Here is a 26,588-nt window from a genome sequence, read left to right as displayed (position 1 = left end):
AAATTGCAACTGCTTATTCACACTCGATTCGAATGAATTCATATCAAAAAGAAGGAAAGTGCCGAGAAGCACCGTACAAGCACGCGAGATGAATGCAAAACAGATCAGAAAGGGCAGTCAAACACGTGTATCACCACATTCTATACATAAATGGCTAGAGAGGCGGTGCTTACGCAAACCCTCCCGCTTCTTTGTTGATGTGGAATGCCTCGAGGAGGTCATCAAAAGAAGCGGGAGTGATTGTATAAGCACCGCCTCTACTGCCGTTTATAGAAACGAAAGTGCATTTTTAGGTAGAACGTGGTGGTACACGTGTTTGGCTGCCCTTTCTGATTTGTTTTGCACTTGTCTCGCGCGCACGTACGGACCCTCATCTCCGCCCTTTCTTTTTGCGCTTCGTCTTTTTACGAAACCATGCACCAACTAGACGTCAACCTGTATTACTACACTAGGGCTTATCACCTGTAGTTCTGTAATTGTTTCCTAAATGGTTCTCAAGCCGCCGCGGTGGCTGAGTGGTTATGGCGCTCGGCTGCTGGCCCGAAAGACGCGGGTTCGATCCCGGCCGCGGCGGTCGAATTTCGATGGAGGCGAAATTCTAGAGGCCTGTGTTCTGTGCGATGTCAGTGCACGTTAAAGATCCCCAGGTGGTCGAAATTTCCGGAGCCCTGCACTATAGAGTCCCTCATAGCCTGAGTCGCTTTGGGACGTAAAACCTCCTTAAAACCAAACCATGAAAAACCAAACCTAAATGGTTCTCAGGTCTAAATGAACTCCGAGAAGGGAGGCGGGGGGTTATAGGCGGGGCAAGCGATCCTACTCCTTCGCGAAAGCCAGGAATGAGTGAAGCATCGCCGGTTGGGAGCTCGGCGATCTTCGTGTCGGCTGGATCCAGGCTTCGTAGATTGGCAGCGGAGTCCCGTTCAGGTGGCGTTTCCTTGGTCCAGCGTGTGCCTGGCAATGCCAGATCAAATGGGATGCGGTGGTCATTGTGGCGAGACCACAGTGCGGGTATAGCAGGGTGCCGGTGCGGGTTTCCCCTGTGGATCCTGACTCGGGGCATCAGGGTCCGCTGAGTGGGAATAATCGATATGGGGGAGGTATGGGCTCTTCTCTAGGACCTACACAGTCACCACTGGTCAAGTACATCCGGAGTGGGAGTGAAGTCTGAGTGGAGGTGGTACAGCAGCACCTGTACCATGTTATAGGTATGCCTAGTGGAAGCGGCTCGGCGTCCGGCAGAATCGTTCATCAGGTCTCCTCGCATGAGAATGCTACCGCCACGTTCATGGCCCGGGACGGGTAGCATGGAGGCGAGATGGTCAGCAAGGGAAGAGGCTGTGCAGATGGGCCTTCCGAGCCAGCGCGGGTGGATAGAATTTCTCTTGCTAAAGAAAGAAGAAGCGACATGGATTTCTCGGATTGCTATAAACATCGCCGTCATTATCATCTTCTTCTTCATCACCATCACGCGCACGCAAAAATGAAACGCGCTGGGAACGAACGTTCTCCTCGGCCGACGCACAGGAGCAAGTCGTCGTCCAGAAGCCGCTAGGCAGGCCAGCCCGCTGTAAAGCGTGCCCTGTGCCAGCCGTCGGCGGCAAGTCTGGTCATGGCCCTCCGTCCACAAGTCCGGCGCGACAGCTCCGTGACTCCCATCATCCACAGTTTCGTGCTGGCGCCAGAGGTAAGTCGGATTTGCACGGCCGTTTTACTGCGCGTACAGATATTTGGCACCGTTCTTCTCCTGAAAGTTGGGTAGGGTTCTTCCTGCATGGCTGCGTTTTTAGACGAACAGCCACGTTGACAAAGGGAGATCTGCAACAGGGTTACGCCCAGTGGCTCTGGCAGTTGTGGTGCGCGCAACGTTGCCGTTTTGACACCTGGTCATGGCGGTCGCGTAGCGATGGTGGCCTAATGAAAAAAATATATGCAGAAACGTTCGCGCTGTGAGAGGTCAGTGAAGGCGGTCGATATTAATCCGCTGCCCTACAACGCTGCATTCGTCATAGCCCAAAATTCAGATCCTCAAATTAAAACGCGTAAATTTAGGTTGACGGTTGTTCCCAACATGCGCTTGCTTGCGCCAGCTCGCGCTGTTACTGTTCTTGGGGACAACAACGCAGTGGCCATGGAGTAGAACGTACGTACGTGCGCGTGCGGCCAGCTTAGAGGCCTGCGTCTGTGGGTCGTGAGAGTGCGAGCACAAGCGCTTGTGGAAGCCGCTTGTAGTTTCTACTGCAGTGCCACAGAAAGTTGTCGGCGAGTATCCATTTCATTTCACAAGTTGTTGCAGTTGAGTTGAAGATATACGAACGGAAGACTATACTTTCAAAAACTATGTGGGATTGGCTCGTGAACGTGTGACAACGGCATACTTGTGCAAGCCGTTGTTTCGCGATAGCTTCCCCGTGGACTTTGGGATGGAGTAGACAGCTAGAATTTTTCTCCGTGTCTGCGGCCGTTACCGGACCCAAGTGATATTCTTTTCATGAGGAAATCTTCGCGTTTTTAGCATCGAGTAATCGCATACGGTTGTTGCTCCCATTCCTTCTTTCCTTCTTTTGCGGCGACGAAGTGCGACGATGGAAACTTCTAGTTTTTCTTTTTTTTTATGTCTGTTCGAAAGAAACTGGTTATTCAGCGGAAGCTGCTGAGCTTCCACTAGTCATTTGTTCATTTTGAAAGCAAAATATCCGGCACAGTGTCCGTGAGATACTTGACGGGTTCCCGAAAAGAGTCACAAATAACGCCGATTCGTCTCGGTGAATCTAATGATTGCTCGCATAGTTGCGGCATACTGCGGACGCTCGAAGCGCATCTGATGCAGAGCTTCTGGAACAGAAAACAGTCGACAGAGACAAAGCGGCTTATAGGTGAGAAGGCGTAAGCTCTCCCGCTCACTTTGTGAACGACGCTGTCGCCGCGCGCTGCGGCGTGGTGTAACCCGATGCCACGCAGCTGGCAATTCTACCTCTCCGTGGCTATATGTAGCGCCGTCGGGACGCCGCCGCACCCATTCTGATCTGCGCGCTAACTTTGTGAAGGCAGTCGCTGCCCTACTGCGACCCGCGCTCCGCCTTAAGGGTATGACGTGGTAACTAATCGCTTAATGCGCATATATGCAGAATTGATCTTTCTCATACTTAACATTCATAGATTCCTGGGAGTCCTCGTACCACTCCTGGCGCAGTGGTGCGGCGGTTAAGCGATGCGCCACTGCCCTGCGATGACAGGTGCTTCCACCGGTGGGACTTGTGCGATCCAGGTTGCTCTTCCTGGGAAACCTCGCTCGGCCGATCATTAATTGAACCACACGCACGCACGCACGCACGCACGCACGCACGCACGCACGCACGCACGCACGCACGCACACACACACACACACACACACACACACACACACACACACACACACACACACACACACACACACACACACACACACACACACACACACACACACACACACACACACACACACACACACACACACACACACACACACACACACACACACACACACACACACACACACACACACACACACACACACACACACACACACACACACACACACACACACACACACGCACGCACGCGCGCGCTCAGAGGCGGTTTTTGCCAAATGGGGCAAGTAATGCTTTACAGAGACAGGGAAAGGCTAAAAAATGTCAAACAATTCTCTCCCCGTGTCAGCAAGCCGCTCACGTGGCTTGGCGCATTGTCCGACCGGTAAAGTGCAGAGAAAAGAAAGGGGGGCGGAGCCGAGTCACTTATGCCTTGCAGCTGTAGCAAGCTTGGCGGTCGCAATGCGGGTGACGGCCGCTGCAACGGCAAACCTCATTTAGTCCATGGAACCAGCTGAGGTCAATAATTTCGGCCCTGATGGCATTACTTGAGGCCTTGGCAAACGACAAACATTTCAAACACACTGTAAATTAGCTGTCATATGTCGCGGCTGCTGCACCCGCAAGAATTTCCGTAATTAATATACTACCGCTGAAGCCCCGGAAATGACTAGGGGTGAAAAGTTCGGTTGTTAATTTTGATCTGTCGAAAGCAGGTGGGTTAAATTCTTTTTATGAAGAGCAACCGTCGTACAGCGTAAAAAACTAAACGACCGTACAAGGAACATGTACGTACGTATAAAAACACCGCCATAGTGTGTGCGTTTCTTATGGACAGTTTGTTTTTCGCGTCTTGCGTAGTTTTAACGCGACAGCGTTAAGGAGTTCGTGTCCTTGAAGGTCCGGCGTTCCTGTCGGTGTCGTCGGCCTCGTTGACCATGAGCGAAAAATCCACGAAAATTTTCCACAGAAGCAACCTAGGAGGCAGATCGGTCACCTAGGTCACGTAATTTTGTGGCGGCATCACAGCCTGCTCACCGGATTGTGAGGAGTGGCATGACGACTCTCAGGGACCTGTGCATGTTAAGTAATGGCTAGTTCTGCATATATGGTCATTAAACCATTAAGCTAACGCGCCATACCCTTAAGGCGGAGCTGGAGTGTCCCCTCGAATTTTTTTTTTTTGCTTTTGTCATGAATTGTCCTTATCCAGCCCACACTGCAGGGCTATCTCACATTCTTCATGAAGCTGACATAACGCAAGAAATGCCAGAGGAAGGAAGATTACAGGGGAGGCAAACGTTTGTGGTAGTTTAAACCTAAATGCGTGGAGAAAAATCAATAGCAAAGTTGCGATCCGTTCCAAAATTATCTATCTAGCGACAACGGCGCAGAGCGTCGTGGAGTGTCGAGATTCGAACTGCGATTATACGAAGATCGCAGGAATGCACCGACGCGACGACTGGCGTACTCGCAGAGTACTGTTACTTTTTTCTTCTAATTGTCCCCATTTCGAGGAGGAGGATGCATAAGGGGTTCAAAAGTTTGGTTGTGTGGTACCTTTTCCTTAGAGCCATCAAAAAATGATTACAGTCAAATGTGTCATTAGCAATAGGCACACTACCCACGCATTTGAGTTTCTTTGTCGAAACTCTTCACTAGAAAAACTAACGGGTCATTTATTATCTAACAAAAGCTTAATGGCAAGGAGAGAAGTGACGAAATGGTTTGGTTTACGGGGGTTTAACGTCCCAAAGTGACTCAGACTATGAGGGACGCCGTAGTGAAGGGCTCCGGAAATTTCGAACAACCGGGGTTCTTTAACATGCACTAACATCGCACGTAACGGGAGGGCCTCTAGAATTTCGCCTCCATCGAACTGCGACCGCCTCGGCAGGGATCGAACCCGCGTCCTTCGAGTCAGCAGCCAAGCTCCATAACCACTGAGCCACCGCGGCGACCTGAAATGAAGAAATGAAGGGGTGCCGATGAAGTATGACGATGACAGCCAGGGAGCAGAGCTGCAGACGTAATGAATCATGACTCATGCCTCGTACCAAAGCGGTACTCTGCTGAAGTGCTGCTTGAAAACCCGACCAGATCCCTGATGCCTTGGCTGGCTCATCCACGGTGCGCTGTAGTGAGTCCCTTACTATGTCTACCGACCGCAGCTTTTTAAGGCTAAAATTACACATGGATGCTGACAGGAGCTCATGCTGAAAATGTCAGGTAGTATAGGGGATGATAAATATGTTTTCAGTGACAGGGTTTCTAATGTTTCGCAGATCATTAAGCAAATACGCGCATTTACTAATATTATATGCATCATTCGCGTTTATAGTCATGTCCGCTACAGGATAGTTCCACATTATCCTATTTATTCTGCAGGCGTGAAACCGCGCAAATTTACCACCAGAGCTCCAGTGGCACTAAGTAGCACCACATGCTTTCTCTTGTTTCTAGGCATCATTCTTTTCACCAACACACGATGAAAGCAGCCAGGAGAAGCAACTAAGCAAGCCACCCTTCGACCCTTTGATCCACAGCTACCGTCTCGCGATCACCGACAGTCAGACCCGCCTGCGGCGGCACTCATCCCTCAAGACGACCAGAAGACAGGTGCCCCGCTCGGTCTCCTTCGACATCGCAGCGCCCCCCTCCATCAGCGCCAGCAGGCGCCGCCGCGGTGGCGAAAAGTACATCACGGTCCCTCGCAGAGCTCCCGGAGAACGTTCCACCGAGTACCGCGTATTCATGGTGTCGGCGACAACCTTGACACTCGCCTTCACGCTAGTGCAGCCGCTCGTGCTCTTCCACTGCCTGGCGCCGTGCCAGGAGCCGCGTTGCTACAACGTAGCCATGATTGTACACGAGTCCATCACACCGTCCGTCGCGCCCTGCCAGGACTTCTTCACTTACGCCGTGGGTAACGCCGGCGCCAACCGTTACTTCACGCGGATCGAGTTGACGGCGCGCAGAGCAGCGCTGCACTGGATTTCGACCATCGAAGAGGCAAGCTCGGGCCAGAGCGCCGTCCAGAAGGCCGCTGCACTGCTGCGCGGCTGCATGAAGCTTACCATGCAGAAGAACGAGGACTTGGACGCCATCAGAAACGTGCTTAGTGCGGGCGGACTTGAGTTTCCCAAGATGGCCCCGACGACAAAGGCGGACGTCATTCGGAGCATTGTGGAGTTTAACTTGAACGCCGGCCTCGCGCCCATCTTTAGGCTGACCACGGGCCGCAGCATTTACGAGGAAGAGGGCTATATGCCGTACGTTGCGCCTGCATACCACGTCCTTTCCTTTGCCGACCATCTCCAGCAGCTCGGCTCCCCCGAAAATTTTCAAGTGTACGTCAGGCGGTGTGCCGAAGTTGTCGGCGAACCTGGCATGTCCTACGCGGCTCTCATCAGGGCTGTGAGCAGCGTGAATCAGCTATTCGCGGAGCTCTCTGTCACCAAGCCCATACACGTTGAGCTGAAGCTGAGTTCATCGTACCCGAAGACCGACTTCTGGCGTTCACTGAGCGCAGTGCTTCGCGACAAGTTCGAATCTTTGGGCATCATGAAGTCGACGTTCTTGGTTGTGGACGACAGCTACTTTCAATTTCTAGTTTCAAAAGTGTTCGGAACACTAGAAGGCGTAGAGATAACAGCCTATATCGGTCTCTACTTGGTCTGGTACTTGAGCCGCGTGGCTTCCTACACCCTCGCCTACAGCTCTCCTGTTCCGAACTACACGAACGAACTGAACGACATGTGGCTGCGTTGCTTCGCTGATGTCCACACGTGAGTATCACGTTAACTCATCCGTGTATTTAACCTGATGCTGCGGTGTTGTGGTATAGTGCCGGAAGGGGCATTAGTTCGATTGGTTACATTCAACTTCTTCTTGGGCTAAACCAGCACCGCATTTCGTCCGGTCCGCATAAAAGTTTGCTAGTTCGCATCGCTTTGCATCGGAAGCGCTTTGTCCGAGATATTATTCATCGTTATCGTTAGTGGGCTAGCCTCCTAGAACCGCCTTAGAAATGTCGCTGTGTTTTCGGTGCGCATTTTTTCCATTAGCAGGTCTACGCTTGTCAAGCAGCTTGCCTTCAAAGGCAAAATAAATACGTAAACGAATGCAGTAAAACGGAGAGTTGAGCTATGTTGGTGCACTGCATATAAATGCGCACTTCAGCGGATTTCAGCTTTTTGTACCGACCGCTCTATTCATCAGAGGGAATGGAGTCAGAAGAGGCGTTCACTCCCAGGAAAATTTTCACTAAAGATACAACTTAAGACGAGCAGTGAATAAGAAATTACGATAAAATGCATGACAGTGTTTTAGACTTCAGGACAATCATTAACCAGTACGAACTCATCTTGCAAAATTGCAACGATGGCCAGCTCGGAAATATTTGTCGCCAAGGTCGCATTGAATATGCCACATTCCTTGAAAGAACTTATCCTGCCTACAAGGCACCCCTAATTTGTTGTAGGTTATGCGAGTTTCTCTATGTTCAAGCTTTGCAAATAGGAGGCCTTAAAATCCTGTATCAGGTCTGGCGCTTCACGATTCGACTTCGCGCAACCGCACAGAGAGACACAGCTCTATCATTGACGTGACACCGAGACGGCCTGGTCATGTGTTGTCTATGTGCGTAATGAAATAGATAGTGAAAAATCTCTGGAGTTGAAGCAAGACGTGAAGAAGAGACAAGGACAAACAGGGAAAATAATCGCCACAATAAATTACATTGCACAGCAAATTGCATTTTACAATCCTTTGCCGAAAGAAAGACTTCAATATATTTTGCGACTTTTGTATAGCCTGATTTTTTTGGAATTTCTGATGATGAGGTTGTTTTAAATATATTTTTGTCGGTGCCTCTGTTACCAATGTTAATATTGAGTAAAAAGGTTAACCTTAACATTTTTTTGCGTGCGGACAGCAACTTCCACTCTAGACTTTCCTTTATTTGCGAACCTATAATCCTGTAGTCGTATAGACGCCCGTGACGAACCTTGCAGCCCTTTTTTTTAACAGGCTTGAACTTATCTTCAAGAACATTTATGCACGGGCGCCACGCTATGAACGCGTATTCCAACACCGGCTAATATAGTAAGGCACAAAGTTTCCCTCAAAGCTTTGGGGGCGTTCTTGAAGTTTCGCTGGAATAGGAGTAAAAGGCGGCATGCTTCATCGCTTGTTATCTCAAGGCGGTATGTCCAGACCACTCCAATGTCGCAGTTAATGTGACGCCTAGACATTTAACTTCGTCAACACACTGCGTTATAAGATTATTAGCGGAACCTGTGTTACAGCTGTGAACTTGTCGTCACAGGGGTGCTGTAAGAGCTGCCCCGTTGCCTGGTTAATTTTTGGCAAAGACGGTACAGGTGCCTAACAAAACGGAGGCAAAAGGTCTAAAAAGAAATCTGGTAAATGTTACATATACAATCACGGCAGTATTGCTGACGGTCGCTTAACTCAGGCCGAAGTATGCTAACTTCATATCATAATGACGCAATTAGTTATAATTATCTTTCAACCCCTCCAGGAATGCAAAAACGTTCAGTTAGAAGCAGAGCACCTAAAGAAGCCACAGCACCAACTTTCTGAATGGACCGTTTAGCATACCTCTAGCGGTCGGAAATTTGGATGGTTAATCAGACTAATATGACGTGAACTACACTCCCGCTTGCTCTAACAAAACACTATTGCTTCAGTTTCATTTATGCAACTTTTAATATTTTTAACCCTTGCGTAACATTACCTGCTACAATTTGTATACTCTGTCTTTAAAGTGAGATTATAGCGCCTTTTCACAACCCAAAACCCTAAGATCGTTGGTGAGTGGCGCCTCCGATTACGGATGCACGTAGCTTTGCTAACACATAATTAGTGCGAGAGATGCGAAGCCAGGAAAATTAAGTATAGTTTAGTGATGGATAGCGCCGGCTTCCAGTGAAAACTTTTGAATTTTGTCGCCGCTTTCTGTTTTCTGTGGTGCAGAGTGATGCCATTCGCCGCGGAGCAGCTCTATCTGCGGGATGTCATCAACAAGACAGACGTGCAGGAGATAGAAAGCATCGTCCATACAGTTACCCAAGCGACCAAGGCCTTCCTGTCGGCGTTTCCCAGGGAAGGCATCCCCAGCGAGGCCAGGCTGATTGAGGGAATCGGCAACCTGCGAATATTCCCCTACACTTTTGCGGCGCTGCACGATGCCGACCAGCTGGACAGGTGAGTTTTCTTATTTCGCAGCCTGCTCATTCGTAATTCGGTCGCTACGTCATCGGGGCAGATATGCTTGATGTGGGTGGTGCAGAAGAGCTCGCTAAGTGAATCGAATAATTTTCATAGCATAAGCAGCGTCCGCTGCCTTAAGAATAGCTGACCCTCACGAGAACATTACACTTCATATACTCTTTAAGTTAGAAAAAAAAAAGGCATAGAGCAAGTATTTTCGCTGTGACAATGCCGTGATAGGTGGGTCGCGATTCTCAAGTAGTTCTCTCAGCGTTGCTGCCGAAGGTTTTTTTTACATTATATTTGTCTTTTCGGTCGAATTCACGCTCATGTTTATTGATTAATAGGAGGGAATGAGAGAGTGGAAATTCTAGCAAGGGCTTCAGAGCAAGACGCGAAGGTTGGCGGAGTAATTGTTTAAGGATGAAGGTGCGTGTTCGTACAGTGATTTTTCTCGAAATAACTTCCAGATATATCAAACAAACTGAAAGAATTATATTCGCAACCACTTCTCAGGCGGAACGCCACTTCTCTCTCTCTCTCTCTCTCTCTCTCTCTCTCTCTATATATATATATATATATATATATATATATATATATATATATATATATATATATATATATATATATATTAAAAAAACTCAGACTTTCGCCTTGCTGTTGTGCAGTCAAGAAACATGTCGAGCTTTCTCGGGAAAAATTTTGAAATTTGAAAAATTGTAAGACACTGTTACGAAAATATTGAAGGTAATGGTTCATTATTGTGATATATAGCAAAATCTTTCTTTTACAGTGTTTCCATCGATTGAACCTAACAGTTAGGACTTAATAGAAAACCAATGAGGAACGCTTTTGACGATAGCAAGCACGTGAATAGCAAAAAAAAAAAAAATACAAGACTGCCGTCGGGTGATCTCCAGATATGTTGATTATAGTGAAATCTTACATTATATGAAAAAATTGCATTCATAAAAGGTTTCCCGCTCAAAAATGCTTTTATCCTGAATTGCTGGGTATGTACGTAACTATCATCTGTGTTGATAGCTACCAGCAAGAATTCCTGAGGATAAGGGGCTTCAAATGCTTTTCATCTTAACACCCTACAGCCTGGACAGGTAGATGTCGGCAGACCACGAGAAATACCTGTCGACGCTGCACGGAGTTCATATTACTAGTGGCCGTTAAGGATACACTTTAATATTGTGCTCGCTCCGTAACCGTTCCCTTTCAAGGAGGTTTTGAGTGCACAGTCGACTGCAAAAGCTCACGGAACACCCGATGTGTGAAAAAAACAAAACAAATTTCTTTCCAGCCTGCGCCTGCACCTAGAACTAAATGGTGCAGTCTGACTATGCATCCGTTTCAAATAACAGAGCTGCAGTTTTTTATTTCTCTCAGGTGACTTGTTATATTTCAGGCAGCTCAGTCACAACAACAGGAACACGGAGAACTGGGTTTAAACCCACCGTTAATGTTCCACGCAACCTTTATGATAGGATGAAAAGCAAACGCCTCCAGAAAAAAATACCTTTGGAAAATAATTGCTCTACGGACATGGTCGGACTGAGCTTTCATTTTGTGCTGATTGCCCGTGGTTCTTCAGGCAGGCATCACATAATTTGATCGTGGTTAGGGTACTACAACGAGAGCTGTTTCTCGGAGCCCTTCCTGTGTGGTTCCTCGTGTAGCCCGTGACGAGCCGGAGCTCAGACGGTGTGAGGCCATCGCTAAGCGATTAGGAGGAGCATGCAGGCGGTGGAGCCAAGGCCGGGCAGCAGAAGGTGCGATGTGCAGCATGACGTCACAACGCGCCACTGCGCACAACTGCATGGTCGATTCACGGCAGAAAGAAGAGGTCCGCGCTTGCCGCTGTTTTTAATTTCATTGTTTTGCGGCCAACGCAACTCTCAAGTGCATCAATGCGCTAAGCCGTTAAGCTTAGCGATATCAGAAAGCTTAGCTATATCAGAAGCGATATCAGAAAGATAGTGCCACGAACAAGCGCTCACTGCAGCTGTTTTGCAGTACAGTTGTAGACTGCCAGAAGGCAACAAGTTGCGGTAAGCGCTTGTCCGTGTTACCCTGCTGCATTTGTTTGTATTGGCGCTTCTTTCTGCAACATGCGCCAACTAGTCCAGGAAAAAAGTTCTAATTAAATTAGCTCTGCCAATTTTTATTTCTCCAAAGGCGCCAAATATTCCGACATAATTTTCAATTATCACATCATGCGGAACCCAACAGCTGAGGCGTGACGCATCGAGGATCACCGCACTTGTAAAGCCATGCTTTTGAGACTGCTGGCTCGCTGCAGGTAACCGAAAATTTCCTCCGTGTTGCAAGAGCCGCCATATCGATTGCAAGGTCGTTGTGAAGTTGCTGAGGAAGTTTTCGAAGCTCCACTCTGGCTGTGCATGAAACTGCGAAACAATAGCGTTGCTGCCTTCAGCACGTGCGCTCTGTGCTACTCTCATGCACCGTGCAGCCTTTACGACTACGTGCCGGACCAGGAGGACGTGGACTACATGTACAACTACCTCCGCGTGTCCCGAGCGACGGCCCAGTACGTGCTGCGCCTGCTGCACAACTCGTCGGCGGCTCCCACCGGCCCGTTCGTTCCTCCGTTCGAGGCGGGCGTGCCGTTCATGGCGAGCGTGTACAACATGATCCACTTCAGACCGGACACCATGGTGCCTCCGGCGTTCAGCTTCGGCCAGTCACTCTCACTCGACTACGCCGGCATTGGATACAACGTTGCTGAGCAGGCGAGTCGGTGGTTGCTCAGCGAAAACTGAGGTTTTATGCAGAAAAGCGAAGTACAGGTGTCGCCATACACATGCCGAAATGCAGGTGTCGTAAAATGGTGAAGGCGACCGCCGTGGCTCAGCGCTGCCGTGTATAGAAGCGCGCATGAATACTTGTGAGTGACTTTATTATCGCAGATGCAGCGCGCTGTTGTGCCCGCCGTCTTTCTTTCTGGTTTGCATCTTCATTAATAAAAAAAAGTGTCTCACCACCTCTGCATGCCAGTGCGTGCTGTTGGCTCAGACTGTTAAGTACTAGCGACAAAGGCGTGACGATCCCACCCGGCGCCAGTTGACGAGGAGTGTAGGTTTCTGATGCACGGACTGTCCTAGTGGACTCGTTTAACGAGCATGTTTCATAAACCGGGTTGCTTACCTCGAGGCCTCTGTAGGCGCCAGCTATGGTAATAGAAAATTCTGACGCAGAAGATACGAGATGACCGTGGGGTGGGGTTGAGGGTGGCCTCCGGTCTCCACGCCACATCGCGCTCATGCAGTGAAGCCAGCCTAACCAACTAAAGCCTAACGGCGGCCCTAGCGTGGGTGCTTCTCTGCCGAATGCATCAGGGAAACCAACTGTGCGTTAATTTTAATGAAGGGCAATTTAATAGTGTACTGCTAACTTGATTATACATCTTGTGATTGGCAGCGGCTAGTTCCAAAGCACCATCTGCAGCGGCTTCGATGCAAAGCAAGTTAGGCCTAATGTCTAGCGAGCGGTGCGCTGCCAGCACGCCGATGGACGGCACGTTGGTGCAAGAAACGCGTTGGTAGCATGGGTGCCGTGTATCTCGATTCTAGGTTATAGATAAGCCTACGTAAGCTATTTCTTATAGATCAAACTATCGATATACCGAACTCTTTCGCACTCCCCTTCGAGTTCGATATATCCGGGTTCGACGATAACAAAGAAATCTTTTTTTTTAAACAGTTTTAGAAATAAACTGGTGAGTGTTTGTTTTTATCCACTACATTCTGTACCCTTGAAGTGGCTGCTGGCTAGGAGTGAACTCACTCCAACCGGAATGCACTCTGCTGCGAGTGACATTCCACTTTGGCTGTTTAATTGGCTTTGGCAGGGGGCACTCAAAGTGAGTTACCCTCCCGTTAAGCGCACTTGACTTGAGCACGTGACAGGGGTATAACTCTCCTGTTTCGCCAATTGAACATTCCAGTTATCTCTGTTCGAAACTAAACACAACGCATTAGAAGGTTGCTTCATTTGTTTTGAGTATCTTATTGTTCTATTCGATTAGTAGCAACGCTTTTCAATGCCCGTTAATGAATGTGCTGAAAGGCGAAGGAATTTTGACGGTTCGTGCGCGTGAACCGGGGCAAGTCCCCGACATGTCCTGGCGGCTACTGACCGCGTCATCCTGGCTTTTCTGTGCACTTGCAGAATGATCCCAAAGCTTGTCCGGAGCCGCCGACAACTCCTTTCGCATGGTGCTTTAAGGGAGGATGGACTATTTTTGAGAATTCGATGAGATTCCAGGATTGAAAAGCATAATCCTTATACATAAAGCCTAACAAGCTTTTTTTTTGCGCTAGCATTTTAAATCGTGATGTAATCGCTGATTAAAGCCGTGACAATGTTCAGACTTCTCCTCACAGCACTGTAGCAATGCGACGAAACTAATAACGACATCATGGTCGTTGAGACTTCAGGTTACCGCTGCCTTCGGCCACGGTCTTGCTCTGCATCGGCGTATGCCACCACACAACACTACGTAGACTTTACCTTCGATCGCATTGGTTTTCTTGATTCGGGTAAGCGTTTGTGCATGGGAAATGTGCCGCCGCTGTAGACTCATCAAGTGGCTGTCACCCGACGTTGTGCATTACGGAGAAGCCTGAGCGCCATCGCGGCTTTATTCGACTCTTGCGTCGCCACTTCGAACTCTAGCACACACACACAAAAAAACCTTCCCATGCTTTACGTACAAGTTTCACGCATTCGATCCCATTAAGCTCGCCGAATTCTAAAACCCCTTTAGTTGCCCTTTAGGTGGACTCGTCATTAACACCTCACTGAGAATAAAGGATAGGTGACGAAGGTGGCGGCCGCTCCCAGCACAAAGCAATGTGCAGCGAAGAAGGTTACAACTATATACGGCGACGAAGAGGTTACGGGCGCACCCAACACAAAGAAAACATGGTCGTAAAGCGGGAGGAGCCGACGGGATGAACGAGGAGAGCGGTCGCAGTCAGCGGACGAGACGGTCGAATAGTAGGGCAGAAGACGGAGCCTGCGCCACAAGCTTAGTGCCCGTGCTCTGCGCTTTTTTCGAACTATGGCTTAAGTATTCGTGTGAGAGCATTCCATGACTACATTTTCACCAGAGGTTAAGGTGGCTAGGTTAAGTTCAAAAATGGAGTGAAGACGACAACAGCCAACAAATCGGAGAGTCTCGACTTTGGTGGCCGGTTCGTTCTTTTCTCTAGGGATGAGCAAGGTGACCTAAAGCAGCAGATTTTATGCGCAGTGGCGTATTGTTGACCAGCCGCAACCATGAATCGTCGCGCATAAAACTTGCTTCTTCAGGCCGTCTCCCCACGGATGAAGAGACCGAACCAGTGTCGAAACGTCTGGACGCAATATTTTCGTGCAGCTTTGTGCAACACGCAAGTTTTTTTTTTCTCACATGCAATAAGATACCGTTATTTCGACCCCTGTTAATAAGAAAAACCGGATAATTCGAACTGCAAGCGTCATCCCGGTCCACGCACATGTATGTTTATGGCGTCGGACACTAATTAATTCGGGGCCAGCTGGTCTCACTCCGGTTAATTCTGACGTGCTCCCGACGGGCTGGTTGATGTGCATCATACATAAAGGGAACACCATTGAACAAACACGGGAGCACCAGGAGAAGTAGAATACAGGACAGTGCTTACTGTGTACTTCTCCTGTGTCTGATCTCCGAATTACACGGTGTGGTGTCGTCCAGGCACCTCAGACGTGCCCGCAACGGCAGGCGCGACTACATTCGGGGGGTACCGTTGACGAAAAGTAGTGCGGCCGCATAGTTTAGATTTATTTTTTCTGCTCTTCGCTGCTTCGCTCCATACCGCGGCGGCAGCGGCTGTTGGCCACGCATATGACAGCCAGCTGAGCACAGTTTTGCGCCGTTTGGCGCTCTTATTGGAGTGTCGCTGACCTTTTTATTTTCTCATCACAAGCCATCTCACTGTTCTGAGTCGACACGTGTTTCCACCGCTTACGTCCGCGCGACCTTCTGTAATGCTGTTGCGCCGAAACTGCTCGCTCGTCAAGCGCTGTTCGCAGTTTTTGCTGCGAAGCCTCTTCACTCGCTGTGACGCCACTTGTGAAGAGGCTCCAATGCTACCGCGTCGCACAGTGAGGACGCCGCGGAAGCCTTTGCCATTTTGGAGCAGTACTGCGTTGACAATCGAGACAGTGTGCTAGGAGTAAGTGATTGATTGAACAACTTTTATTTCCATCAGAAAAGACATTTCTCCCCGCCCCCAGCGCGCAGGCCTGGCAGACGGGGAGTTGCGCGTCCGCGGTTAGAGGCTGACCCAGAGCTGAGGTCGCATGATCGATGCGCGCAGTAAGACAGAACTGCAAAAAGTAGCAATTGCCGCGCAGTTTTCATCTCAAAAGCAGACGACCGGTATCCAGGCTTTCACGAAATAAATTTGCTGTGATCAGAACGATTTGTGGTAGTTTAATGCGGTAGCATTAGAAGCTCCATGGGGCCAAAATGCGTCGTCGGTCCTAAAGTTATTCCGACTGACTGGAGGAAAGGGACATCACTTCCGGTAAAGACATCGACAGCTGCTAATGCTATTGCTTTGCTAACACACAACCGAATTAGGTGTCGCTGTGAATTTTTTTAGGAACGCTCGTTAATTCGGGCCCTCGGATATTTCGATCGCTTTTCACGGTCCCTCGTTTGGAAGCGAAGACGTGTCGTGTAATGTAGCAGACCAGCCCGGGGCGACGCAGCTCTTTTCAAAAAAGGCGACGACGAACTCTCGGCGCCAGACAGACTTTCGAAACCACAACGCTCGAGCTGGCCCGTTGTATGGTTACGATAAACTGGCCTTTTCCGATCAAAGTATGTTTACACCAGTAATACATGCCCTGCTTGACCAGTACTGGCAGTGCTATCGGTTCCTACTACTTGGCCGAACTATGATGCGAAAATTGTTAACAGAGGAGGAAGGGGTAGGGCGAGAGGTGAACATTTCGATTCCAGCGCTCAAGCCGCAGCTGAAGCGAGTTTGATTTCGCGATATTCATTTATTTATTTGACGATACTGTAAGCGTGATTTCAGGCTCATACAAAAGTGGGATAAAAGTTTCGTCCAAGCAGGAAATTCTTGCTAACGCGACGTAAAGTGCCCAAACAATGACAGCGATAACTGACAATAATTATGGGCAATACATACATTGCTAAAACAGGCAATATCAAACATAACACGTTTCTCATAAATTGCTGCAAGCAACAATGAAGAGCTTTAGGAATAATTTTAAGGGGCTTCACTGTGGGCTTTATCCCCTTTTTTTGTATCTAAAAACTCGAAGTTTTCATGCACTGTACTATCGCATGCCTGTACCAAGCTGGCTCTAACCCACACTCGTGGATAAAGGAACCACAGTAGCCTGGCACAAAGAAGAAAATACGATGCCAGCAAAGCTTTGTTACGCGCAGCCGCCGCGGTGGCTGAGTGGTTATGGCGCTCGGCTGCTGGCCCGAAAGACGCGGGTTCGATCCCGGCCGTGGCGGTTGAATTTCGATGGAGGCGAAATTCTAGAGGCCCGTGTACTGTGCGATGTCAGTGCACGTTAAAGAACCCCAGGTGGTCGAAATTTCCGGAGCCCTTCACTACGACGTCCCTCATAGCCTGAGTCGCTTTGGGACGTTAAACCCCCCTAAACCAAACCAAACCAATCTGTTACGCGACAGCAAAAGCGGTGGCAAGAGGTATAGCTTTCGCAGCAGCAGTTCATAATGTTGAATACTGACTAAATAGGGTAGCTTCGAGCCCGCCCCTCTTCTGTGATTTAGGAGCGCCGCTGGTTCGGTTTTCAGAAAAGAAAAGAAAACTCATTTCGAAGGCTTTTTCTGAAGACTTTCTGCAGTGTGACGCAAAAGAAATGCCCACATTCCCAAGGGTTGAACGGACGTCTCTGTGGGATTACAGGTGGGCCAGTTGTTCCTGTCCGGACCTAGCGTCCTGAACGAGAGCGGATGTTACGAGCGGGTGTGGTCCGCCGATTTCTTCAACGCCTTGAGGAGCAAGTACCAGTGCTTGCGACGCCTCTTCCTGGACAGCGAACTGAACGCCACTGAGTTGCCCTCGGACGCCATAAGGGCATCTGTCACCGCCGAGATCCTCTACAAGGCTTACACGGTGAGTATGCATTTCGCTCTCACTCTCCGCGGTGCCTCGCAGGCGATGGCATCCGGTTCGCGTTCATTAAGAGATCCGATTCCCAGACGCGGCAGCCACATTTTCGCGGAAGTCGACTGCAGAGGGGCCCGTGTTCCGAGATTTAGATGCACATTTAAGAACTCACCTGGCTCTTCAACGTTCCGGGAGTTAGACCGAAGCCACCCATCTCATTCGCCTTGCAACGAAGTTGTATGCTTGGTTCGTGATAGTATATATGCTTTATTTACGTCGAATTTTTATTCTGAACGGTAGGCCGAACGTTAACTGTTTGTATTCTTTTTCCCCAGCGGTCAGTTGACTTCAGATGAACATTTAATACTTTAGCGCTGCGTTGTTTTCTTATTCATTCAGTGAGAGAGGGACGCGCAAACTAACAAATAATGTAAGGAATAAACTGCGTTGAAAACCTGATTCCTCCTCGGTCTCGAGGCGGCCGACCATCCCACCCCGGAACAGCGCCGGCTGTAGCTGGGGTAAGTCCCCTTATGGGGAAAGCGGAAGTGGCGACTGAAGTGCCTCCTAGAGGGCTACGCGGATTGCAGCGGCGCGTGTCGAGGGCCCTTCTTCTGCTGGATAGCTTTGTCGGTAGAGCATGTGAGTTCGAGCCCCGCGTTGGGCGCCATTGTGTAGATATGAGGGTGGTCTTCCACACCGCTCCCACTCCGCGGATGCAGCGTCCTCGCTCGCTAACCGCGGATGGGTCCGCGTTGGAGGGAACACAGGCAGGGACTACAAGGCGTGTGCACTCGGATTTTGTTTATTGCTCTTCCAGTTAATGCAGAAAGCGGGCCAGCTAGCTGCGAAACATCCCTGCGAATGTAGATGGTTACGTAAGAAGGGTTTCCGACTTACCGGCTGTGGCGGGAGCGCGACTTCGGTGGTATCGGCGGCGAACGTTTGTATGCGCCGGCAATGGCGGCCGGGTTTTCCCGTGCGTGCCTCATCCTTGGGGCAAAGCCATCCTCGGGCGTTTACCGGGGGAGAGAATAAAATATTTATGCAGCGACATTAGCGGGGGAAGCGGCGAGAGCGTGAGTTTGCTCCGCTCGTTTGGCTGACCGGCTCCAGAAAACCGGCGACAGGTCGCGACGATGTTTCCCGTACGCTTGCCGCGCGAGGCGGCGAGCAGTGCGGCTGATGACTGCTCGCGAGCCTGGCCGGATTTAGGAAATCAGAAGAGACCTCGACGCGCCCCGCGGCAAACCGCGTAGCCATCTAGGTACGTGGCACTGCCGTCGTTACGTCCGCTTCCCCCATGATGGAGTAATTAGCCTCCTCGCCCAGCCGGCGCTGTCCTGGCGCTGGCTGTCCCGAAGCGAGATTAACAGTTCACTTAAGCGAGATAGTGATGGTCGGCCGCGCAGAGAAAGAGGGGGACACATGTTGTCAGAGAAACATATAAATAAAACGTTCGACCCTCTGAGCATAAATAAGTCTGGTGTTCTCACATGTTTGAAAAAACACACCGCATTGATTTCCGGGCGCTCTTTTTCTTTTTTTTTCTGCAGACCCTTTCATAACATTTTGTGCGCTCTAGGCGACTTCATCGTCTGTCGTCATTTCGGGACTGCGAGGAGTAAGGCCTCGTCCAGCAAATATCAGGAGGAGAACTACAAAACCAGCTGTGTTTTTAACTGAGCTTTCTGGGACGAACGCCGAGAATTCTCATTTTTAGAGCAGCGTCCCTCAAGAAATAGACAGGGCGTTCGAAATGACGCTTTCAGGGCTTTTTAAAAAACAAGCGATGAGCAAGAGAAGAAAGGCATGTTTTAATGTAGGCTATGCAGTTAGGTGGACACAGAACGAGATGGGAATGGTCGCCCCTGAATGTCTAAACTACCTAAAATGAATTAACAGACATATTTAGTCACCGCACCTAGTGTGAACATTTATGTTTAAAACTTAAAAGCGGCCATATTCAGAGAATATTCTATTCAGTAGAATTCCCGTACCACGCCCGAATTACAGTTGCCTTCAAATTCCAAATTCCCAACTCAAACCGCATAACTATACGCATGCAAGGCGTCGATAATCGACGAAAACTTCTTCGTGTGTCACACTGCTGCTGAGCATGACGCCTCGTCTGCCAATGACGCAGAGCATTAGGTGAAGGTGATAACTCTTCCCCTCTAATTTTCGTCTAACGAAATCGAACAAACACCGTGCATAACAGCTACGTCAAAACAGGGAAGAGTTCCACACCGATTGCCACCGTATTACATGCGCAATCATGCGGATTGAGTCGGAAATCCTAGTAATATTATCTCGGAACTAGGGCGTGCTACGAGAATTCCACCAAGTAGAGTAGTCTACAGAACAAAGCCGCGTCCAAGTTGCATGCTAACTGCAGGGACTAAAGCGTGTACTAATAGATCCTCGTTAATTAGGTTATGGACATCGACAATTATGCTGTAACGTTGAGCTCGCCTGGTCACATGAGACCTGGAAAAACTGCTTTTGTGCACTGCACATGGTTTGCTAAAAAAAACTAATTTTGGACAACGTGTAGAGCGTCGGCTATATTCACAGGGCAAAGTCCAGATAATTGCGTCAACACAGAAACGCCGTCGCGTTGTGGCTGGCAATTTATTTTCTTTAAGGGGGACCCTGCTCTTTAAAAAAAAAACTATTAATGAAGTCTCAATTATGGAATCTTTAGGACGTATGTATTTTTGTTTGCAGATTATAAATACGGCATTTAATTTTATGCAAAAAAGTTCTTGCGCATATATGTAATATGTTATGTCATTTTTTGGAGAGAGCTTTTGAGTTATTTCGCTGCAGGGAAATTGTTGGAATGCATGCCATCGGTTTGTATCGACATCAATGAATGCAATACGGGTACGTTATAGGGTTTTTTGCCACTTCAGAAACAGGGATACCACCTTTTTTTCTCGTTTCTGAAGGGGCGATTTCAAAGCCCTCTGCTAGGAAGAAATTCTATGATAGGCAGAATGATAATTTTAACCTTATTGGATTCCTTGATGTCGATACAAACCAATAGCATGCATTCCAGCATTATCCCTGCAGCAAAATAACTCAAGAGCTCTCTACAAAAAAATGACATAACATAGTACATAAGTGCGCAAGGGCTTTTTTGCATGAAATTAAATGACATATTTATAATAAGCACACAAAACTACATGTTCCCCAACGACCGCATAATTGTCACTTCATTAATAAAAACCTTTTTTCAAAGAGCAGAGTCCTCCCTTAACAGGAAAAACTAAGCGACGACAGCACGGCGCTCCTCTGGCAAAACAAAAATGTACCACGATGACTAACGGGCCAAGAACAATCAGCTCTTTCCCGCCTTGACGACTTGTCGTCACCTCTTCATCCCCCGGGCGATACGTTCTGTCCAAAAATGCTGAGGATCACCGCTGCCGCTCTCACTAAGACAAATCGGCCTTTGTAAAACTTAGTCGCTGCAAGACCGCACATTGTTTCCGGGCGTCTGTACAGAGAGCTGGTGGATGGTCCGACCTACTCATTACGCAGAGAAAGAAGGCTTGCATATATCGCAAATGGCTGAGAGATTTCAAACAAGTATCTTGTGGAAACAAGCTTCAAGTGAATGCGTTCAGGTCGAAGTACCGCTAAGACAAGTTTTCTTAAGTTGTCCTGCTTGAGAAATTCATACTTTTCCTCATACACTCGGAGCTTCTTTAGCGTTCGCCCATGACTGAATACGACTACCTTGTTGCTTTTATTCGACCTGGAAATTCTCCCTGTCGGATAGGCTCACTGGTTGAACATTATTGCTTTCAAGGCACAGTAAAACATTATGCGCGAGATTCAAGTTGTCTTAAATAAGCTTGTGGAGTGGTAGGCCCACACGTTTCTCGTTGGTCCGCGTCAGTGACCAGCTGTCACCACTGACCAGCTCGCGTATGCCAGCAAGTCGCAGGGCACTTCTACACAATAGAATTTCACCGAGACGTTTACTTAGGCCACTTGGTGGATTCTCTAACATCATAACAAGGAAACGTGCGAGGTCTGGGCAACAGCAGCGCAGACAATTTCTCTCTGCTAAGCTGGATTTCCTTCAGGAGTTCTTGCTGTTGCCGAATCCCTTCTACGCAAAGCTGCAGAAGCATTCCCTCACCGTAATCCAATATGTGCATAACGTCTCGCACACCATCGAGAGGGTTATAGAAAAATCGCACCACTGTGGTCTCCACAGCGCCGAAATAGCTCGCCAGGCTTTGCAAAGAAGTTAACCTACCAAGGAAGAGGAAACTATGCTGCAAGTATCACGCAAGAAAATACATGGACTGTTACCACAATGTTTTGTATTATCTTGCGGAAAATAATACTACATAGTGTCACATAGTGGTTACGGCAGTCGAAGGAGCGATGAAGACAGACAAAATTTCTTCTAAAGGAAAACTCTTTACTTGGGCTGACTTGCGTCCACAATGGACTGAATCACTAGGCGGTCGTCGAACAGAATGCCCGCCGCTGTCGGCCGTGCTCAGTTTAAAGCTGATAGCGAACTTCCGAGATAAAGCGCGCAAAGTTACTAGAACATTCCGGAACAACGTAGAATCAGCTCTGCCTGGCTGCGATCAATCGAGATAAATCTAGTTGCGTCTTGTGTCGCAAACAAAGCGATAAAGTAATGTGGCGGCAGATTTGAAGAATCAACAAACACTGCAAAGATTCGCGGCAATAGAGTTAACAGAGAGGTGCGTGATTGACAGGTTAGGAACGCAAACAAAATAACATGTTCTCCCTTTAGCCTTTTGGCCCGCAATTATAGAGATTGTGGTCGTATCTTAGGTTGTGAGCGCTGCTGCATCATTACGGATATGAAAAAACAGAATCCACGAAGCTTTCAAGGTCTTTAGTGAAATTCCGTGCACCAGCTTGCCGCCGATATGCAAAAATCAAAGAGAACTTGGTCACCTATCGAAGTAAAGGGTTTATTCATTTTTTTGCTGCTTGTGCTAGTATAGGGTATAGTGTGTACTAAAACACACCTATACCATACTCTACCATACTATACCTGGTATAGGGTATACTATAGGAGATGTGTCAGGGAATCCGGCCACTAGTTTTTTAAAAATAGGGTGTTTGAGGTAAAGGGATTCTTCTTGTGGCATAGTAATACCAGTGTTGGCGGACGTCAAAAACAGGCGAAAATTGTTAACCAGTAAAGTAACTAAATTCTAATAGATAACTTTTTAATCAATACTGATGGGCACCTATCGTAATAATTAGATAATTGTAGGCGGTCGTTAGTAATACCTGTATCAGTTTTTAGAATTTTGAAAACGCGATTACCCTCGCCGCTGCAGATCTAATAATTTGGGTCATTTCTCGCGCCATTCGAAAACCGCGCGCTTGTGGGACGGTGCAAAGCGACGTCAATCCAATGGCAACACTCCGTGATGCACGTACAACGACGTGACGTTCTCTGCCCCGCCCGCACTGGAGCATCGAAGTGGCGAGGACCGGGGAACACTGCAGCACGGGCGAGCCTGAGACTGTAGCGGGGTACGTGCGTCACGGAGTGTCGCGTGTTGATTGACGTCGCTTGCACCCCCCCCCCCCCCCAAACACGCGAATTTCGAATGGCTCGAGAAATGGGCCAAATTAGTTGAGTCACAGCGGCGACGGTAATGGAGCTTTTGTAATTCTAAAAACTAATATGGCTATTACTAACGGCCGGCTACAAATCTCTAATTGTATTCAGGTGCCTATCTAGCTATAACAGTTAGAAAATTAACTGTTAACATTTAGGCAATAACTTTTCGTGTTAACATGACTCGCCGGTTTTTTCGCGTCCTCCAACACTGGCATTACTATGCCGCAGAAAGCTTCTCTGTACCTCAAAAACCCTATTTTTAAAATAGTCTGCCTTCAGAAGTCGTCCTGTCTCCGTGCCGTTACCTCGTTCTTACGTACGATAAGGTCCCCGTTATTCCTATGACAATAAAGTGTGCCTGCCTAGGCAGGACATTTTTTTTTCACATTCACAGCGCTCTACGAACTGAGGAATTTCGACTAAGAAGTGGAGGTATGAGCAAGATCCGAATCTAGGCACATATGCCCAACTTTCGCGCTCTAAACTGAAATAGGATACTGCAACGCATAAAAGACGTCAACTTCCACATTGCGTACAGTATTTGTGGCATCTACTAAGTCTTTGCGATTATCGTAAAAAAAAAAAACTGACCCATATAGTTGTTTAGCATCAGTAGTCGCACGAGTGTTATCTCTAAGTTAGCTTTTTTTTCGTTTTCAGCATCATTTCTCCTTGTCAAATGAACCGCATGCCAAATAACACACTTGCGTTGTTTAGCAAAAAAATTTACCGACGATTACAATAGACGGTAACGCGAAGTTTGAGCGCAGCTCTTCACACGCCACCTGCCACCGCTGGCAGGTGCAGTGTTAGGCTCCTAGCCACCCTCGGGTGTCTTCCCGTGGGGGCCACCTTCCCGTTGTCCATTCCTCCGCTCTCGCCGTGGCAGGTGGCGTTTCATTCTGCTGCTATACCTGCCACAGTTGTCAGGTGGCGTGTTACGCCGGCGTCGACGCGGAACGCATGAACGGAGGGGGTGGGGGGGGGGGGCTCGCAAATATCTAGCTTTAATAAATCTCGCAAGCTTGCGTAAATCGCGGTGCATTGTCGGTTGCTGTCGAAGAAGTTACATATATGCACATTCTCGCACCATAGCCCACAGCCTTCTCATTTGCCTCGAACGCAGAAAAAGCTTGAGTTTTTCAGCGTACACCATGAGCCAAAACCATGTTCACTGGGATTAACTGCACCATTTGGTCCCAAAACAAATGATTAAGCGTTGTGGAGACTAACTGTGGTTGTGGGCCAAGTTGTAATCAGTCCCTGAGGGTTCCTAAGGGGGTTCTGCTTTGTATTTTTAGAGGATAATGGTTGTGGCAACGCAGTTACTCTCAAAGAGCTAACTCCTGTGACATAGTTACTTTTTTCTGGTTCAGAGTTCATGGCTTGTCACTGACCGGTGGACGTTACTGAGAACCATCGACGTTTCTTTCTAAATCATCGTGTATATTGCACAATGCATAAGGCTACTGAAAGTGCTCTATTTAATCTTCAAGTTAGGTGTGTCGCCGAGTGTTCGTACGCAAGAATACGCGCGGGCATGCGCAGGCGAGCTCACTTAAGACGTCCACTAAAGGGTTCTATCCCGGCAACGAAAGTGTTATTTGAGCTGCTCGAGCCTCCCTTCCATACAAGTGCGCCTCGTTGCGAGCCAGATTCTTCAAAAATGCGCAGTGCGGCGCCCTCCACTGTAACCGTGGCGCGCACACCGCGAACTCTGCCACCGCAGGGGATCCGCCACTCTCCCGCGCTCGCGGACCGCTTCCGTCGGGAGGCAGAGGAGTTCGGCCTGGCGCCCGATCAGCTCTTCTTCGTCGGCCTGTGCATGAACTGGCGCCAGCGGAAGCACGAGCCGCGCGGCATGGCCGAGATTGTATGCCGCTTCTCGCTGCCCTCGGTGCCAGGCTTCCGCGATGTCTTCAGCTGCCCCAGAACGGCAGCCCTTAACGGGACGTTCTCCGTGCAAGAGCAATGCTACTGCTAGAAAATTGTTTTTCTTGTTGTGCGCATCGTTCTGCAATGCTCTGCGAAGAATAAACCTCCGGGGCACCGAGACACCTTACGAGGCATGGTCTTCCCACTACTACGGAGGTAGATTAGTTATGGCTGCGATGTGGCTGTTCTGGGTAGACGCAAATTGGTCAGACTTCGTTGCGATGTTTTTGATAGCCCAGCCATTGTGTATGACTATTGGAGGCCCTATTTTCTAACTATTATTTATTCTGCTCCACTATCGTGAGAGGCCGCTGTATGTGTGGGTGGAGCCGACATTTAGCAAAAAATATGTTTCGCTCATTCTGCTATCAAAGACAGTGCTGACAAATGGCAAGGAAAAAAGACAAGGAATTAGGAAAAAAATGTAGCAGAATACTGAAAAAGAAAACGGCGTACCTGTATGTGTCACGTGTAAGCAAATGGAAACAGTAGTATGGCATTTCTCTTGTGTGTATCGCGGTACATGCCTTCCTGTTCCTTAAAATAATTATAAATTTTGCTACAACGAGACGACAGACAGTATACCGAGGCCCTACAATGGAAGGCAGTACTAATACGAATTATTTAATTAAAGTGCAAGTTGTCAATTATTCTAAATTAAAGAGAAAACACGCAGTGGGGAAAACTTGCAACCAAATAAGCGCGCTGGAAATGATCAGGAGCCTTACAAAGCTGTTAGTATTCAAGATCGGCTTGTGATGAACGGACATTCGTGCAGCTGAATAATCAATGTGGCAGACGCGAGGATGGTCAGGGCGCATGCAGTCGCGTACTTCTCTTGAGTATGGTAAGCTTTTAATTGTGCCTCAGAAGCGTAGAAATAAATATCACCACTGCAGCACTACGCTGAGAGAGTGTCTTTTGTCGTGAAGAGGTTTTTCCTACTTCATCTTTGCGAAGGAGCCCTAGCTTTTATCGATTCGGTGAAACATCGCGTATTTGGGCATTTTTCGAGGAATTGTGTATTAGCAGCCACGTTGATCTTTCATTATATTGCGTTTGTGGGTATCAGCGAGAACGACACAGTGATGTGAATGTGATTAACTTAACCGTCTAAGTTTTCTTGAAAAGTGTAAGTTGGTAACGAACGAATTTATATTGATATCCTTACATGAGTGCACCGCCGTCCGATCAAGCAAGCCTATAGCGCCTCATGAGCTATATGACTCCGGGAGCGACGCGTTC

At 48.5% G+C, this 26,588-nt stretch overlaps 1 protein-coding gene across 1 annotated transcript; it reads left to right on the top strand.

Annotated features, from left to right (window-relative positions):
• Positions 1–1,496: 1,496 nt before the first annotated feature.
• On the top strand, positions 1,497–25,449 carry LOC144114805 (membrane metallo-endopeptidase-like 1). The gene is made up of 6 exons (XM_077648776.1): positions 1,497–1,687; positions 5,814–7,138; positions 9,351–9,581; positions 12,070–12,349; positions 17,564–17,773; positions 25,138–25,449. Exons 1-6 carry the CDS (start codon positions 1,613–1,615, stop codon positions 25,390–25,392), a joined length of 2,376 nt encoding a protein of 791 aa, XP_077504902.1. The 5' UTR covers positions 1,497–1,612; the 3' UTR covers positions 25,393–25,449.
• The last annotated feature ends 1,139 nt before the right edge of the window (positions 25,450–26,588 follow it).

This window comes from Amblyomma americanum, chromosome 1, assembly GCF_052857255.1.
Source record: "Amblyomma americanum isolate KBUSLIRL-KWMA chromosome 1, ASM5285725v1, whole genome shotgun sequence".
Classification (NCBI taxonomy): Eukaryota; Metazoa; Arthropoda; class Arachnida; order Ixodida; family Ixodidae; genus Amblyomma; species Amblyomma americanum.
Note: the sequence above shows the minus strand (reverse complement) of the source record. Positions and strands in the feature narration are given on the sequence as shown.